This window comes from Mytilus edulis, chromosome 11 (assembly GCF_963676685.1).
Source record: "Mytilus edulis chromosome 11, xbMytEdul2.2, whole genome shotgun sequence".
NCBI classification, from domain to species: Eukaryota; Metazoa; Mollusca; class Bivalvia; order Mytilida; family Mytilidae; genus Mytilus; species Mytilus edulis.
This window is the reverse complement of record NC_092354.1, coordinates 37542493-37560669: the sequence shown is the minus strand read 5'-3', so window position 1 is coordinate 37560669 and position 18177 is coordinate 37542493. Positions and strand designations below refer to the sequence as shown.

The 18177-nt window shown below is 31.7% G+C and overlaps 1 protein-coding gene across 1 annotated transcript; it reads right to left on the bottom strand.

Annotated features, from left to right (window-relative positions):
- Positions 1-1293: 1293 nt before the first annotated feature.
- Positions 1294-1767, bottom strand: LOC139494232 (ATP-dependent DNA helicase RecQ-like). The gene has a single exon (XM_071282400.1). The coding sequence runs from the start codon at positions 1765-1767 to the stop codon at positions 1294-1296; it is 474 nt and encodes a 157-aa protein (XP_071138501.1).
- Between the last annotated feature and the right edge of the window lie 16410 nt (positions 1768-18177).

Genomic DNA, 18177 nt, shown 5'->3' with positions numbered 1-18177 from the left:
ATTATTGCTATGACATGAATGTTTTTTGTTAAAAAATTACAAGAAATTATATTTTCAACTGTTTCACATGTATGTGCTACTCCTTATTTTGATAGAAGAAACACAAGAACTAATTAGTTTGGCCTTTAAAATGTATACATGTAGTATAGATCTACACACAACTTTACAATAACATACTTTCCATTGTCGATAATACCCAGCATGAAATACCCAGCATGAATATGTACCCATGCTGTAGGCCTCTGTTGCGAACATCAAACGAATACTGCTGTCCTTCTGTGCCATGCTCAGTACCTTGGATTTCATCTTAAAGATACAAATATATTTCCCAAGATTCTTTTTCAAAAGTTACACATGTACATGTAGTTTTAAATTTATCTTTAAAGTCATATGAAACCTCAAATTAAAAAAAAAATATGCTTATGTTTTTTAAAACTAAATGGATTAGGGTTTCATTACAAAACATATGTACATATACTTTTGGCAGAAGAAAATTCTTTGATTTGTCCACAGTTAGAGAAAGTTTTATTTTTAATTGTTTGCTTCTAGGAAGCAATTCGAAAACCTTCATCTGTCATTTAAATACACTATTACACGAGTGTACTTGTTATACACGTAACAGACAGAGAAAAGCAAAATGACAATTATACGATCTGTTTGTGTAAAATATAAAATCGTGCACAGAAGACTTAGGTTTATGTTAAGTACATGCATTGGTTAACAAAAAGAATAAACATTATTTTTTTTACCAGTCGTCAGATTCAGATATAGCTCCCAATTTGGGAAAACAATTGGTTGCTTACATAGGGCTTCACTGAAGCCTGAATTGAGCGGCCCGGCCCCATCGAAGCAGTCAGTGGGCCCCCACTTATGAAAATTTCTGGATCCGCTACTGGTCGTTACATTGTTCATATGACTTTCAACACAAGACTTTTTAACAATGTGTTACAGAACGGTTACATAATGTGACATGCATAATTGACTTTAAATAAGAAGTGTTAATGTAGATGGACTTTTTTTTCTTCTTCACAATACTATTTAAGTATGGGCTTTGCTCTTTGTTGAAGGTCATAGTTTCAGACCTATTTTTGTTATTTAAAATTCTTCATCATTTGTTCTTGTGGAGAGTTTTATATTGGCATATCACATGTTGTAAATTCAAACTTACAAATTTCTATATACTATAATAAACATAATTGCACAAACCTGTGGAGTACACGGGCTATGGTACTGAGCTGCATATTCCTCAAGCTCGGGATCCAATCGGATAAATAATTCCTGGCCATATCCACACTACTTGAGTTTTGTGTACACCACTGTCTTGGGGAATAATTCCTTCATATTGCAAAGTTCAGCACACAATGGACTGTAAATATAGTCATAAGAGTCCTTAACACGAGTTTTTCCACCACACCCTGTTGGTCTTGTTGAAACCACCAACTTAATATCAGCTATATCCATGTTTCCAACAATAGTTCCTGCTCCTTTCATTCCTAACCTTTTCACTATTTCTTTGGTTGCTGTAGCAGTCAATGCCAAAATTTTGGCACAAGGAAACAATGACCGAAGCTTGATTAGTTCATAAAATTGTTCATGGAAACCATTTCCCCAGTGTACCACACAATATGCTTCATCAACTACAGTATGTTTGGTTCTATCTCTTAATTCACATTTGAGAAGTTGAAAAGCTTCTTTGTTAACAATTTGTTCTGGATCATGTCCGATCACATATTTGACTTTTAAAGGTATCTTAGCTCCACTGCTCATATACAAAAATTCTTTAAAATGAATGGCAAGGTCTCTATACCGGTCTAACTTTTCCTACAGACTCGAATTCAGGGGCGACACTACAATTACAAGTCCGTTACTGAAGAAAGGCAAAGCTTCATAAATCAACGATTTACCATATCCAGTCGGCACACACAGTATCTCCAACTAAGCACTTTTCATTCATTTAAGCTGAGATTATTTAAAAAAAAAAACTCTTTCAATCTGCAGATGTTGATTTGCGATAAGACTTTCTTGGATTGTAGCAAATAATTGAATTTTTCCATGTTTACAGCGGGAAGTGCAATATTATAGTACAGGCAATTTGATTGGCTAATCAAAACATACAGTACATCCGATATCACCGGCTGTCTATGAACAAAGTGTAGTAGTCAGTCGAGAACCAGCTTAAAAGATCAAGTAGCTATTTGGTATTTAAGTGAACATGTTCTTCCATTCCTGATGGTGCCTTCTACATAATATACTATCTGAATTAATAAACCAAGACAATGATTAATCATAATTTTTTTAAATAATGCATTGGTATATTATTTTTTGTATTGCATATTCTGGTCAGAAGATCATTACAAATGTATTTTCTCAGGTTCCTTTGTTCGAAAACAGGTAAAATATTAAAGGCTTTCATTTTTGGACAATACAAAAATAAGGAGATGTGGAATGAGACAACTATCCAGCCAAAGATCAAATGAAGTTGATGTAAGCATTGAAAAGCAATTCTTAATTACTCTTCCTCAGCACCTATGTTTATTCATATGTTATGTTGTTGATTAAGATATGAAACATTTGCTCGTACTAGAAATTTACTTCATACATGTTTTTGAAGTGTAGATTTGTGAAGAAATATAATCATGAAAAAAAAACACTAGTTGAACTTGCTTATGATTTGTTGTTTGTGTTTTACAGTAGACACTGATCATACATTTTCCAGATAAGGAAATATTAGCATGTTCTATGTTGTTTACCAAGACGGGCAGCGTATGATTATGCATGGGTTCCCGACCCAAAATTTTAGAAACATGATAAGAATCACTATAAGGATTTTGATGATTAAGTAGGAACACTAAAAAAAAAATGAAAATTCGAATTTGGTCTAGAATTTGTCAAATGTATTTAATCAATATCGTCAAGCATGAAAGAAACTGATTTGCCATACTGAAAGATGGACATAGTTCTAACCTATAGTACTATTTCATCTTTGCTAATCAGAAAAAAAAATCATGTTTTAACTGACACAATTTGGTCATGTTTTAGTTGATCACGGGCCGACTGACATTCCAATACATAACTATATAGTGGTTAGTCCATGAACACATGGCGAAGTCTACGGTCAAGTGTTGGTCAACCTAAATGTCTAACAAAACGATAGGTCACTAACACACTAATATCGTGAACTTGTGGCCAAACTTTGACGTTCTTCTATGATGTATTCTTCATCAATTTAATTTCCAGTGGATCTGTCCCAAATATCTGCAAAAGGACATTCTATATTTACAAATATAATACAAAAAGGTAATAAAGTAACTCCTACAAATGGACTGTTTTTAACTTTTTTCATAGTGTGTTGTTTGTCTGGACAAGGAAGCAAACTGTGTGCTTCTTGGTTGCCGCCATTAACACCAACAACGATACGGAAAGACAAAATAGAAATATGATATCCTGGCCAAGTACACACAAGTCTAACAAGGATGTTAATCACTGTTATTTAACGGTTCCTGCCAGATCAGGATAGGAAGTCAGTATGTAAGGCCATCATGCAAAAAAAAACTATTTTGCACAATCCCAGCAATGTCTTTTCTGTATTAGTATGTGTGTAGATAGTTTTTTTTCTTTTAAATAAAGAGATGAGTCACATAACTAACAAAGGGAGAAGTCATGATAAGGAATTTGACAAGAACTTGTGTATCAATAAGTACGAAATTAAAGGATCAAAAGTGTTTGTGAGTGACTTGGTCCAGTTTAGACACGAATTAATTTCTTTGAAAAGTTGTTTAATCCTTATACCCCTGTCAATGTGAAAGTTCTAACCATGGTACAACATTGTTTTGACTCATCATTAACCATGGTAAGAAATATAGATTCCTACACTGCAACAAGTGTATTACGATATTTCTCCACTCGAGACAGTTAAATTTTATTATTTAAAGCGCGAGGCTTGCCGAGCTCTTTAAATAACTAAAATTTAACTGTCGAGAGTGGAGAAATATCGTAATACACGAGTTATAGTGTAGGAATCTGTTTCTCTAATGATTTTTATCCTTCTTTTTCAAAGATTTTCAGAAATTTGTGTTCTTTATATGCGACGTCATCAGGCATGGTCGCCTTTTTTCATGACGTCACAATAGGAAAATTCAGAAGAAAACAAAACATTTAGACGTCATAATCAAATTTCGACTAATCATTTGCCGAGAACAGATTTTTCACTAGTGAGGAGAAATATTTTTCTCACACCGGTCAGGAAATGTGAAAATAGAACAAAAATTAGAGAAACATGGTTAACCGTGTTTACAACCATGGTTATCGATGGGCCAACCATGGTCGGCCAATTAACAATTTTGTCAAGCTATGGTCCGAACCATTTCCATTAAACCATGGTTGGCTGACTTAACATTTTTGTCAAACGCATGATTAACCATGTTTGTCCTATTTAACATTGTCAAACCATCATGTCAGCCATCTCTATTTAATCATGAAATGCCATTTAACAATTTTGTTTACCATGTTTTCTACCCGATTGTCTTAGATGGATGCTTAATATCCATCAACAAAATTAATAGGCATAATAAAAATCGGGACAAGGTTAATATGATATGAATATTGACTCTCTTTTGTCACCTTACTGGAGCATATTATGTATACTCTGAGCCCTCCAGTTTTTGTTCATACTCAGAAGTGGAAAATATTGGTTTAACCAGGCCATCGTCACTCAAGGGGAGTCTGCCACTATCTCAATTGGTTATAGCATTGATAAATTTGAAACATTATGATTCTAACATTCAAAATTCTGTTGTCTCAGAGACCTTTAAGAAAAGAAGAAAAAAAAGTATAAACAATTATTTTGTATTTCTCTAACTTTTTCTTTTTTAACAAGTACTTTTTTAAAACAGCTTGCACTCTCTATGCACATTGAACGACAAATTTATGTGACGTATATAAGTTTTCTGACGTCAGACACTCAAATCAATCCATGTGTTCGTAGATAGTAGATGTTTTTGTGTCCTGTTAAATTGTTCCTTTCAAAATTGTTATACGATGATGACTGATGAACCCATATTTTGACTATTTTATTAATTGTGACAGTTTATTTAACGCATCATGTAAATGTAGCGGAATTTGATGAGACTGTTATTAAAGTGAGAGGGTTAGCGCTATAGAACCAGGTTTAATCCACCATTTTTTACATTTGAAAATGCCTGTACTAAGTCAGGAATATGACAGTTCTTGTCCATTCGTTTGTGATGCGTTTTGTTTTTTGATTTTGCCATGTGATTATGGACTTTCCAAATTGATTTTCCTCTGAGTTCAGTATTTTTGTGATTTTACTTTTTGTTATTTCACATTTAGTTGCTTTTTGGACACCAAGTTGTCCTTAAGTCTGGCATCAAATTTTGGTTTGGCCATACATTTGCTATTTGAAGCCTGGCCGCTTACACTGTTGCTAAGTATGTGGGTAATTTTCAAAAAATGTCGTATTTTCAGTACACCCATGCTATTTTTTTTTTTTTATAACTTATGGAAATTTCAGTTGTAATGGTTTAAATGAAAGCTTGTCGGATTTGTGATTCAGAACATTAATAATAAACACACCTTACATCTATTTTGATAAGATTAAACTGCATTTAAGGTCAAGTGACAGTAAATGGGCTATGTCACAGATTTCAGTAAAATTTGGCTCGATGAACTTCAACTGAAAATCGAAAAAATAATGTATTTATCTCAATTATCATTTGAAATATTACTGTTTGAATTCTTACCAAATGGGTGAACATTTGTATAGAAAGCACATAAAATCGGCGTAAACCCTTCTAAAATTTGTCTTAAAATCGCCAAATCTCTAATTCTACTCCATAGATTTTTCTTAAAAAACTATATGTTGTTGATAGATAAATTCCCGTTAATTTTAAACATATTTATTTATAGTGGATTGGGAAACAAGTTTTGCAACTTATATTAATCCTTTTCCACTTTGCGGGTGCGAGTGCTGCCTTGTAGCGGCATTAGCCTACTCTTTTTCGAAATCTACAAGGTTGTCTTTAACGTGCAAGAGATATGGCTCTCTCTTAACACGGGTCAGCCATTTATCGTCCCCTTCCGACGGACTATCATCGTTTCCTCAAGACCATACTCGCAAATGGTGTCAAGGGAGAGCCGAAAATTCAGTTCCTGAAATTTTCATCCCAAACGGGAATCGAACCAGAAACCTTTGTGTTGGTAGTCCGATGCACTAACCACTACACCACGGCTCTCTTACTACTTCCCGTTATAATGATGCAAAATAAAGATAGGGTCACCGACTTCGTTTTTACGGTATACATTATTCAAAGTTGCGTTCTTTGTGAAAAAATCCAACAAAACGTCGAAATAATCGTAACGTTATCGCGTTGCAGGCCGTAAAGCGTTGTATTTTGACGTTTTTCACTGCCAAAAAGGTATCAAATTGATTATTAGACAAAAAACGAATTCGGTGACCCTATGATTATTTTATATCATTAAAACAGAAATTTATGTGTCAACAATATATAGTTTTTTAAGAAAAATCTATGGAGTAGAATTAGAGATTTGGCGATTTTAAGATCAAAAATGTTTCAACATATTCTTGTTTGACATCATTAAGATTGCATCTTTTAATATGCTGTTCTTAAAGTACTATTTGTTTTGATTAGCGTATGTAGAGGGATGTTTGAATAAATAAAGGTAACAGTAGTATACCGCTGTTCAAAACTCATAAATCCATGGACAAAAAACAAAATCGGGGTAACAAACCAAAACCGAGCGAAACGCATTAAATATAAGTGGAGAACAACGACACAACACCGAAACGGATCAATCATCAGACAAAACACCACGAGAATAACAAATATAACATGAAAACCAAATACATGAATTTGGGATAGACAAGTACCGTGCCACGTCTTATCTCAATATCTCAAAAATAAGAGAAAACACAAACGACTCAACTCAAGAAATTCTTTGAAGATTGGTTAGGAATCATCCAACATACTTTAGTAAAATTTTGCATTTTTTTATAGTTTAAAGCTGTTTTTTTGTTTAATTACATTGAAACCAAGAAATTCACAATTATTTTATTATAAAATCTAAATTATTATGCCCAAAAGGAGCACTAATAGAATTAAAGACAGTTTTTTAAAGGTCCTCCAAGTCTTCTTCATCACTAATTTCTCCCTCATCATCACTGTCAATGTCCTCAACTGCAATCTCCTCCTTTACAGGCCTGTAATCTTATTAAACCCAACTCATAATACATTCCTTCTTTTAATAATAATGCAGTTTCTTCTGCAGTTAAATGTTCCCCTAGTTTTACTTTCACTAGTTGGTACTGGTGTTTGTACCAACTAGTGACAGACCTCATTTCTTGCTTGAGCAATGTTTGCTCTTCAATGGCTCGATCAATCAGGCATTTCAGTGGAATGATTTCCTGTTTAATCGTGTTTGGTATCTCTGATACAACCTCTAAATCTACCATGCAGTTATATATGTCACTTTCCACGTCCTTGACAGTATCAAAATTAATCGCCTCTGGCAAACCATCAGATGAATCCCCAATCAGGTTGTAAGCTGCAATGGATTTGTGAATTTTCTTTGAAATACTTTTTAACTGTTTGGAAAGTTTGATGAAAACAGCCTGTCCTTCTGAAATATGAATAAAATGTACAATATTACTGGTGTTTTATATATGAGATAAGTATATAGTGCTAACACGTCTTTTGATGTCAACAAGAAATAATGTTAAAACTTTAAGAAATACCATTGTCAGTATATGCATTAATTTTAGATGGAAGTTGAAGACCAATGGATTTTAAAAGAATCAATCACACAATAAATACCTGGTAACATTATTGTTGATACTAAATTCAAGGACGTTATGATGTGTTTTAATTCTTTGTATTGAGAAAAATGTTATATCAATTTTCATAAATTGTCGTTTTCCAAAAAAAATATGTTAGCTCAAAGGCAAGTATGAAATAAAAAGTGCTATAATACTGGAAAAGTCTGCAAAATAAAAATTTCTGGTAGATCTGATCTGTAGATTTACAGAAAAATAAAACTTAAATTTCATACATGGACATTATTTGTAAAATAAAGCATAGTAATTCAGTAAACATGAAGTTGTTAGAGATAAATGAAAAAGCATCACAGGGTTGAGCATGCTCACATAAAAGAAGTTTTGAATTCCCTTCCCTTCGTTCTAAGGTTGATAAAATTTTGCTTACTTGAATATTTGCGCAATAAGCGTAGTAAATAGTGCCTCTCTGAAACATGTTTTTTAAGGGTTACAAGTTGTAATTTCTTTTGTTTTTCTTTCACAATCTTTAGATCCTTGTTGTAGTTTTCATCATTTTGATGTAATCTAGAGGTCTTGTTCTTTTTTTTTCAAATGCTGATAAGGTTTTCTCTAGTCTGTAAAGATATTTAAATAAAAAATGTATTCATCAGAATGTTTAGTTATTTTAATAACATAATACACAGTCCTTTCATGATATTTCAAGGTAAAACTCTGCTCATGAGATCACAAGTCAGTAGTAACACTCAGCAAAACAAGCCTTATTTTTGTATGTACTTTATACTGGGTAAAAACTGTAGACAATAAGTGTATACAATTCAGAATATTTGCACAAAAGTGTAGCTTTCCCAGTGTAATATGTGTGTATTCCAATGTTCATACATGTTAAAACATATATAAGGTATTTAGATAAGGTCACAATTAATTTTAGAACATCATGTTAACTAATTTCATATCTCTTAAACTTTTTTTTAAAGAAGGACATAGATCAGAATGTAACTTTCACTTCTGTTTTAAATTTAAACTGATACTATAGATAAATGCTCTTAATATGCATCATTCCAGGTTGTAAAGAAGGCATGCTGACAAAAAAGAGATTATGACAATTTCTTAAAGTTTCGTAATCACCTTTCCTTTTCTTCCTTGAACTTGTCATCTAATTGTTCATTTCTGAAATTGAAGACTGACATTATTAAAAATAAATATATATGAACATTTATAAACACTTTGATCAAACAATGGAATCACTATAAAAGGAAATGGAATGTACAATAGGAATAATCTGTCAATCATAATGCTTGGTCAATATTGTATATTTTCAATCTGATTTTTAATGATATTGTTGTAATAATGATGCTGTTCTTTTCTTTTATCTTTGAAAGTTCATTACCAAGCAAATTAGATTTAACTCTGGGTTAGTACTAAAATGAGTTACATACATTTTGTAAGAGTGCCACATGTGGAGCAGGATCTGAATGTCCTTAGATCAGTTTTTTTGTGGGTTTCCTGTTGCATAAGTACAAATAAAGCAAAACTTTCTTTGTGTATCTGTTATTTGTACAATAGTTGATTGATTGCAGGATAAATGTAAACTAATATGCAATTAAGAAAAATAATGGTCTGATTTAGGTACATTAGGTGGCCTTGAAATGTACTGCTTATTTTTGACCTACCCAATTCTGTAATATCTTTGAAGACTGAGAACATATTCATCTGTTTTGTTCAGTTAAACTATAAAAAAAACACAAATGAAGAAGGCAAATTATTTTTTACTGGAATTTACAAAAATCAAATGCATTAAATATAAAAGTAGTTTACAGCCTCTAATATAATAAAACTTTGTATGATTTTATATGTGTAAACATAGAGTTTATACAGCATTAGAAAAGAAAGAATGATTTTGATATTTTAAAACAATGTGAATAGTTTTAATACTCAAAATGGATTGGGAATGATCCCAAAAATAATTCAGTCCTCTGAACTATAAACATAAAATAGTTTTTACTAAGGGACGATATCAAAAGTTCAATGTAGGATAAAAAACTTAATTCACATAGTTTTTTCACTGACCACCCCCCCCCCCCCCCCCCCTTTTCTTAACTTAATTTGGAAGTTATCAAAAGTACCAGGATTATAATTTTATACGCCAGACGCGCGTTTCGTCTACATAAGACTCATCAGTGACGTTCAGATCAAAATAGTTAAAAAAAGCCAAATAAATACAAGGTTGAAGAGCATTGAGGACCCAAAATTCCAAAAAGTAGTGCCAAATACGACTAAGGTAATCTTCTCCTGGGGTAAGAAAATCCTGTTTTTTGAAAAATTCAAAGTTTTATAAACTGAAAATTTATAAAAATGACCATATAATTGATATTCATGTCAACACCGAAGTGCTGACTACTGGGCTGGTGATACCCTCGGGACGAAACATCAACCAGCAGTGGCATCGACCCAGTGGTGTAAATAGTTATCAAAAGTACCAGGATTATAATTTTATACGCCATAGAAATTGATTTACCAATAGGGATATATGTAAAAATCGATTTTAGATATACAAAACTTGCAGAATTTTACCCCCCCCCCCCTTCCCCACTCCCAAACTATTTGATTTAATTTTTTTTATCCTACATCGATCTTTTGATGTCGTCCCTAAAATATAAGGAGATCTTACTGTAAGATACTTTTATATCTGTGACACATAAGTGTTTTCACTTGCAGTACAGTAAAAAATGATAATGTTTTGACCAAATTTGAAAATAGGAGACGTATAATTGCGTTGTGCGATAAATTTTCTTGATGTATTATTAAAACTTACTTGCTACATCATTGTTTTGAGTGTGGAGCACGGAAGACGTTTCCTCTTCAATCCATTGGATAATCTTATCATTTCCATTAACCTTGTCTGAATAAGAACAAATATGGATTAAAGTTTGCAATTGTACACTAAACATATCATGTACATGTTTTACACATACCTTAATTATAAATATGCAACAAAAATTTCCTTGTAACAATTAACATTATATGTGTTTAATTTTTTAACCTGAACATTTGGTTACAATATAAATGGCATAAAAAGAAAAAAAAAACAACTTTAATCATGTTTCACTGTTGTTCAATATGAAGAGAGCATCCTAAATCATAAGAATTAATGCTAGTATATATGCTTTGGTCTGGGATGAGGTAATTAACAATTTATTTTACATAAAACTGACTCAAAGTGACGGCAAAAACTCATTCCTTATGTCATTTGAGTTAAAATGACTAAAGAAACTATTTGTGTTAGTTAAATGTTCCAAGGTAGGAAGTATGTGGACTGATTTGTAGACAAAACTAAATTTTATTGAAACACTTTCTCAAAAGCAATAAACAGAGCTGTTTGGTTATGTTTTCTAAGTAAAAGTTTTTTATAATGCCTTTTTAAATGATATAAACAGTTAATCAACTGCAGCATATCATGAGGACACAAGATATTCATTAAATCGTAATAAATGAATAAAAGTAACAAGTTATTTATGTTTGAAAGATAGTTTCTTACCATGAACAGTTGATAAAATCTCCTTCAAAGCCACATCACTGTTTTCTTCAATTTTCTTTGCTCTTTGGAGTTTCATAACCAATGTGTAATCTGCATGTTTGAATTTATAAGTGTTATCAAATAATATAAAATTTTGATTCTCTAAATTTGCTGATATAACCCAATTATACAAATTTTATAAAAATTGTGAGTGCTAAGTGTTGAACAGATGGAAGTACAAGCAGAATTTCTATGTTCTCCTCAATTATGAAAAAAAAATATTTCTAAATCAAGGGAGCAAAACTTATTTAGTATTTTTTTTTATTTGACTGGCATTAAAGAGCTTTTATAAAAATTAAATCATTTGTTGTTATAGTAAGATATACCTTGACCTATAATGGTTTACTTTTTTAATTTGTTACTTGGATGGAGAGTTGTCTCATTGGCACTCATATTATATCTTCCTGTATCTATATACAAAAAGTCACAAGCAGGCTATTCCACCATGACACATTTTGCCATTTTCTGTAATTACCTAGTTTGTCTCTGATTTTCTGACCAAAGTAAATAAGGCCATCTGTCAAAAGGTCTGTTCTATTTTCAGGCGTCATCTCTTTGGTGATTGAAGAAAATCCACCCAAATCAGTGAGACCATGATTTTTTGTCCTCCTAGGTCCATACAAAATCTACAAGTATATAAGTATTAACACATAAACTTCAATAATTTAATTTTGGATGTAACTCGTCTTCTGATTGGCTTACGTTGTTTTAATATGAGTCCGTAGACATAATTTAGTCATGTGACCATGACGTCATCAATGTGTTTTCATGGTTTTCTACGGTTTAAAATGGAAACATGTGAAACATCATCTACGTGTGAAACATCAGCTTCGTGTGAAACATCATCTAATGTCAAATAGTCCTCTGTTTCATAAATCCTCAAAACTGGAATGTTCCAAGCTCTTCTTCATTCCTATTGTTATCTGTAAATATAAAAGATACATAAATAAGAATTATTTTCAACTTCTAATTAAAGCAAGTTAACTGTTGTAAAATTATAGTCATATTATAATTGTCTACTGATTCTTTAAAATGCAGTCCAACAATTATGATTAGTTTCACATTTCAAAATGAATGTTTCTAATTTCACTCAGACTTTTTAAAATATATTTGTAATCCTCATTTTAATCAAACTAAAATAAATTTTATTGTAATAGTAAATAAACAAGAGTAAATAAGCTTTAATAGAATATATATAAACAAATTAGACTAAGGATGTAAATAAATCACCCATGTTTACGCCTTTATATGATATGTCTAAAGAGAACATAACCATGATACAACTACATATTACACATATACTCAAAGACATTATTCTATGAATTTATAAATATACTTGATCTTTCATTGACCACTTTAACACATCAATTTTTTTTAATTATAGAAATCATGTCATATATATATTTATAAATAAACTTCATATTGTAACATTATATTATCAATTCTGTTTACTAAAATGCAACATGTATTAAGAATGTAACAATAATAATTAATTAAAACAAGAGGCTGTCACAACGACAGCAAACCGGATTTATTAGCATTTATTTGTGTCCTGGCAATATCACAAGAACCATTACTGATGATTGGTGAAAGTGAAAATTGTCAATATCAAATTTGAACTCTATTTTGTCATCAGTATCAACATGAATGGTTTGTGAGTAAATGCAACAATGTGAATGGAAACACCATTTTACGATCTTTCAAGAACCATAACTCCTGAGCGGTAAAAGTCAAAATCGTCATTATTGAACTTGACCCCTATTTTGTCATCAGTAACAACATATCAAAATTTGAAAAGCTTTGGTTGAATGGTTCATGAGAAAATGCACGGACACGACTGGAAACACCATTTTCAATCTTTCAAGAACCATAACTCCTGAACGGTAAAAGTCAAAATCGTCATTATTGAATTTGACCTCCATTTTGTCACCAGTAACAACATATTAAAATTTGGGAAGCTTTGGTAGAACAGTTCATGCGTAAATGCGCAGACACGACTGGAAACGCCATTTTTCAATCTTTCAAGAACCATAACTCCTGAACGGTAAAAGTCAAAATCGTCATTATTGAACTTGACCTCCATTTTGTCACCAGTAACAACATATTAAAATTTGGGAAGCTTTGGTAGAACTGTTCATGCGTAAATGCACGGACACGTCGGAAACGCCATTTTTCAATCTTTCAAGAACCATAACTCCTGAACGGTAGAAGTCAAAATGGCCATTATTGAACTTGACCTTCATTTAGTTGTCAGTAACAACATATTAAAATTTTAAAATCTTTGGTTGAACGGTTCTTGAGTTAATGCACGGACAACATTTGATTGCCGCCCGCCGAGCATCCCCAATTTAATAACCGACATTTTTGTCACAAAAATCCGGTTAACAATAACTCCAACGAACAATAATGCAGCCACTTTAAACTTATTTGCAGTTGTTAAGATTTACTCCTTACTTTACTTGTGGAGATGCCAAAACAGTAATGTGTCTACATGAAGGTTTCAAATTTAAACCCTCCTCGTGTGGGTTGCTCGTGTGGGTTGGCTCAAATGCACTATCTTAATAGACATGGGCAACTCCTAATGACGGATTATTTATGAGAATTCTTAATTCTAGTACCAATAAAAACTGGCTAGCACAACATATAAAAAGTGGTGTTAAACATCAACAAGCAATTCATTAGATATATATTATATCTATCTATGATTTGTGTTTTTTTTTAGGTCCTACTTATTGAACCTTTCAATTTTCATCCCTAAGATTGATTTTTGCTCTATTGGTAAATGGTATTTCAAAATAGTTCTGAGCCAAGCATCAATGCAAATAAATTTTAAGTAGACTAATATAAGAACAAAGCACAATTTGCAATCAGAAAAATTCAAATCAACAATAACATGAATAATTCTTTTGTGCAGACAGATTTTAAAAAAAATCTGTTATAAAGCAAACTGTTAATCATATGAATATATGTACATGCACAATGAATACCGTATTAGGACCATGTGGGCTCTCAATTTTATGTGGTAACATAAGCCATTATTTGTTTCACATTATAACACTGGGCTAGTACATGTATACAATTCGAAACTTTAATTTCCTTCCCAGATCAGTCATAAATAATGAAGCTAAATTGCAATCAAACAGGACTTTTGGATTCTAAATAGATTCATATTAATGGTTTTGTATAATCAATATTATTTCTATTTTTCAGTAGATGTCTGTTAGGGACTAAATATGATATATAGAATGTCTTCTCTGTTTAAGCTTTACACACATCAGTTAGAAAACAACTTTTAAAACATAAGTTCTCCTTTAGTGATGTGTGTGTAAATTTCAGTCCTTGTTTCATAAGCATTATATACAAAAAAAAACTTTTCATAAAATATAATATTCTATTTATGTAAGCAATATTTACATATAGATATAATAACATATAATAACACTGTAAGATATTTACATAAATTGAGTGCAACTGACCTGAAAGGACCTTCACATAAAGTAAATACCACCATTACATGAAAATATTCTAAAGTCATAATATTACTAACAATTGTATCATAATGTATTAAATAATACATAAGAGACAATTAAAAACTATATTCAATATAACAAGAAACCTAAGCAGATACTAATCAACTATGTTTTGTTCATATAAAAAATAATACTGGGATTTGTCAAATATAATAAATGCATTGAATATATAGAGTATCCTGGTTGTAACATCATGAGCAGTCATGTGGACAACGTATCATGATGACGTAAAGGAATTCAAATTCATTTGATAACAAAAACAAAGTTAAAATGGTGTGACATTAAAATAAAGATGTCAGATCAGTAAATTATGTTGGTCACAATTTTATGTAAATTTAACTTGTATTTATATATAAATATTTACATAGTAGAATAGTCACCAAAGAGATTATACATGTATCTTTAAGATAGTTTAAATCAACTGTGCATGTTACAGCCATAAATTTGTATTTGGACTATAAAAATCAAAAGATCAATATTCCATGGAAATATGAATAACATATCCTGGTTGTAACATCATGAAAAACCATATATCCACAATGATGGACAACTTATCATGATGACATTTAGGAAAACAATTTTGAAAAAAATATAATAACATCTATAGGTCTTTAATGCCTAGGCTATATAACATTTGTTGCACATAGTCCATTTGCCAATTACCATTTTTATTCTGTTATTACACACTTTTTAAGCAAATTACTTCCCTTTGTCAATCATAGACTGGTTCCATACCGGAAAAAGTATTGGCTTTAGCCTGAATGCAAAGCATGATAAATTGAAAGAGATGTATCGGTGGTTAAACAATTTTTTCACGCAAATTAATTTCTGATGTCAATAGTATTTTGTTAAACAACAAATTAATGTTATTAAAAGATTTGAAACCCTTATAAATTACTCCTATTATGCACAGATCATATATTTGCTCTTTCTGCTAGCTCTCCATTGTAAATAAAAAATAATGTCCCTCACAAGGGAGACAACTTTTTCACGGGATCTCTAATTACAGGGTCATTTACGGAAATTGGCAAATAGCCTATTGAATGCCAAACAAATTCCATATAAGTTCATATAATTATATGCCGTCAGTTTGATCCTAATTAAAAACTACTATCTATGGATGCCAATAAATATAACATGATACAGAATTGACTTTAAAATTGTGACCAATATTTGGGTCATTAAGATTGATAAATATATGACCTAAAAGCTGAGAATATAAAAAGTTGTACAGAAACTGCAGTCTGGTGAAAAATTAAATATCTCAAATTAGGGAAAACAATAAATGTAATGGAAATTTTGTGCCTCTACCAAGTCGAGGGTTCAATTCATTTTTAGATGGATCATATGTTCACAATCTATGTTGTCTGTTGTGGTGTCCAATATTTTTTTGTAGTAGATGTTATTCATTGGATGTATAGTTTAACTATATAATATAAATTAAATGAAGATCAGCAATTAAAGCATTATTTCCCCTTTTCACTGGGCAAGGCTCCGTGTTGAAGGCCATACAGTGACCTATAATGATTTACTTATTCTTAAATTGTTATTTGGATGGAGAGTTGTCTCATTGGCACTCACACCACATTTTTCTATATATATATATATATACTGATTGTACGTGATGTATGGATGTCCATATCCTTTCTCTATAAAATATATTCTATGAAACAAATATGTAACATAATTACAAGTCTTCTGATGCAAGATAAAACATATCAAGGTCTGGAAATAGATTTGCTTCGGCAGGGTCATCAACATCATCATTATGATCATCATGATCATCATCTATCTCAACATCACTAATTTCATCTGATAACATATCAGAGAGAGAAATATCTAAGGTGTCAGACTTATCTGGAAGATTTACACAATTAGTGCATTTATATCCAGGACCACAAAAAACATCCTTAGAATCAGACTTAGATTTTCTGCATTTGCAGCGATTAGAGTAACAACCCGTCTTACAAGAACATCCCTTTGTGTACAACTGAACTGTCTGCTCTACTTTCTGAAAATTTCCCTCAGTGTCCCATATACATTCAAGTAAATTATTACTTACCTTCCATCCAAAATCTGAAAGAGGGGAGAGCTGAAGGAAATATTCAGGACCTTGTGCCCAAAGCTGAAATACCCAGCTTGATCTTAGCCAATGAAATTTCAATGCCTCAGAATTAGGCATGATTTCCTGTTCTGAAAGGACTCTTTCCCACATTTTTTCCCTAATTTGAGATATTAATAATACATGTTTATTATGAATATTTTGACCATGAAGACTGTCATATAAGGATTTCACAGAAGTCAGTGGCAAAAATGCAGTGGAATATTTAGAAAAATACACTGCTGATATCAATCTATAAAATATAAACAGTGCACTTTCTGAATCAAAATCTAACAAACACGCAGTTTCTGTACTAGTGATAAATGTAGCATTCTTCCTTAATACATCAAAAAAGGTTTTCTTTCCAAAACCTTCAAAATATGAGACGTAGTCACAACCACTTTATATATACAGCAATTGTATACATGACTCAATATCTTGAATACCCTGAAAACAAATATCATTCTGTACGGCTACAGAAAATTCATTCATATCGATAAAAAGTTTTTCATATGGGGAATCTTTCAACTGTACATACAGTGACTTATCACTGTTTTTTTACAAGAGGGAGACCTATGAAATAAACATCAGTGTCTGGACTATAAATGATAACTGTTTGAGCAGTGGAATTAACTGCATGAAGCCACACCCTAGTGTCAGCCTCTTCATGGTCACCTGATGCTATCATGTATTCTATAGATGTATTAGAAATAGCAAGTCTAGCCTGATCTTTAAACTGGTTATCAAATCCACCACCAGTTATGAATGAGCATTCAAAATTAAAAAATTTCTGATTTGCAAATGTTAGGAAGTGCTCTGAAATCAAATTTACTAGAAGCCTTTTCTGTTTACGGACTGACAGACAGGATTTCCAGTTAGAGGGTAAATCAGTAGCAGGACATAATTGATCAAACTCAACAGTTTGATCAGATATATCTCTTGTGGATCTTTCAATGTCTTTAGGACTGGTACCCTGTCTGTTTGTGTGATCAAATACCAAATGAACCTCAGTTGCCTTAAATTGAAAGTGGGGTCGTACAACCCACTTATCAAACTGAAACCGTGCATAATCTAAAAATGTGTTATGCACAGACAGGGGGATGGTGTTAATAATAAACATTCCATCTATTACATGGGCTATATCAGTATTAAGTGGGGGTGG

Bases quoted from the DNA above. Each gene is read 5' to 3' on its own strand.
- LOC139494232 (XM_071282400.1), bottom strand. From the start codon at position 1,767: ATGAGCAGTGGAGCTAAGATACCTTTAAAAGTCAAATATGTGATCGGA.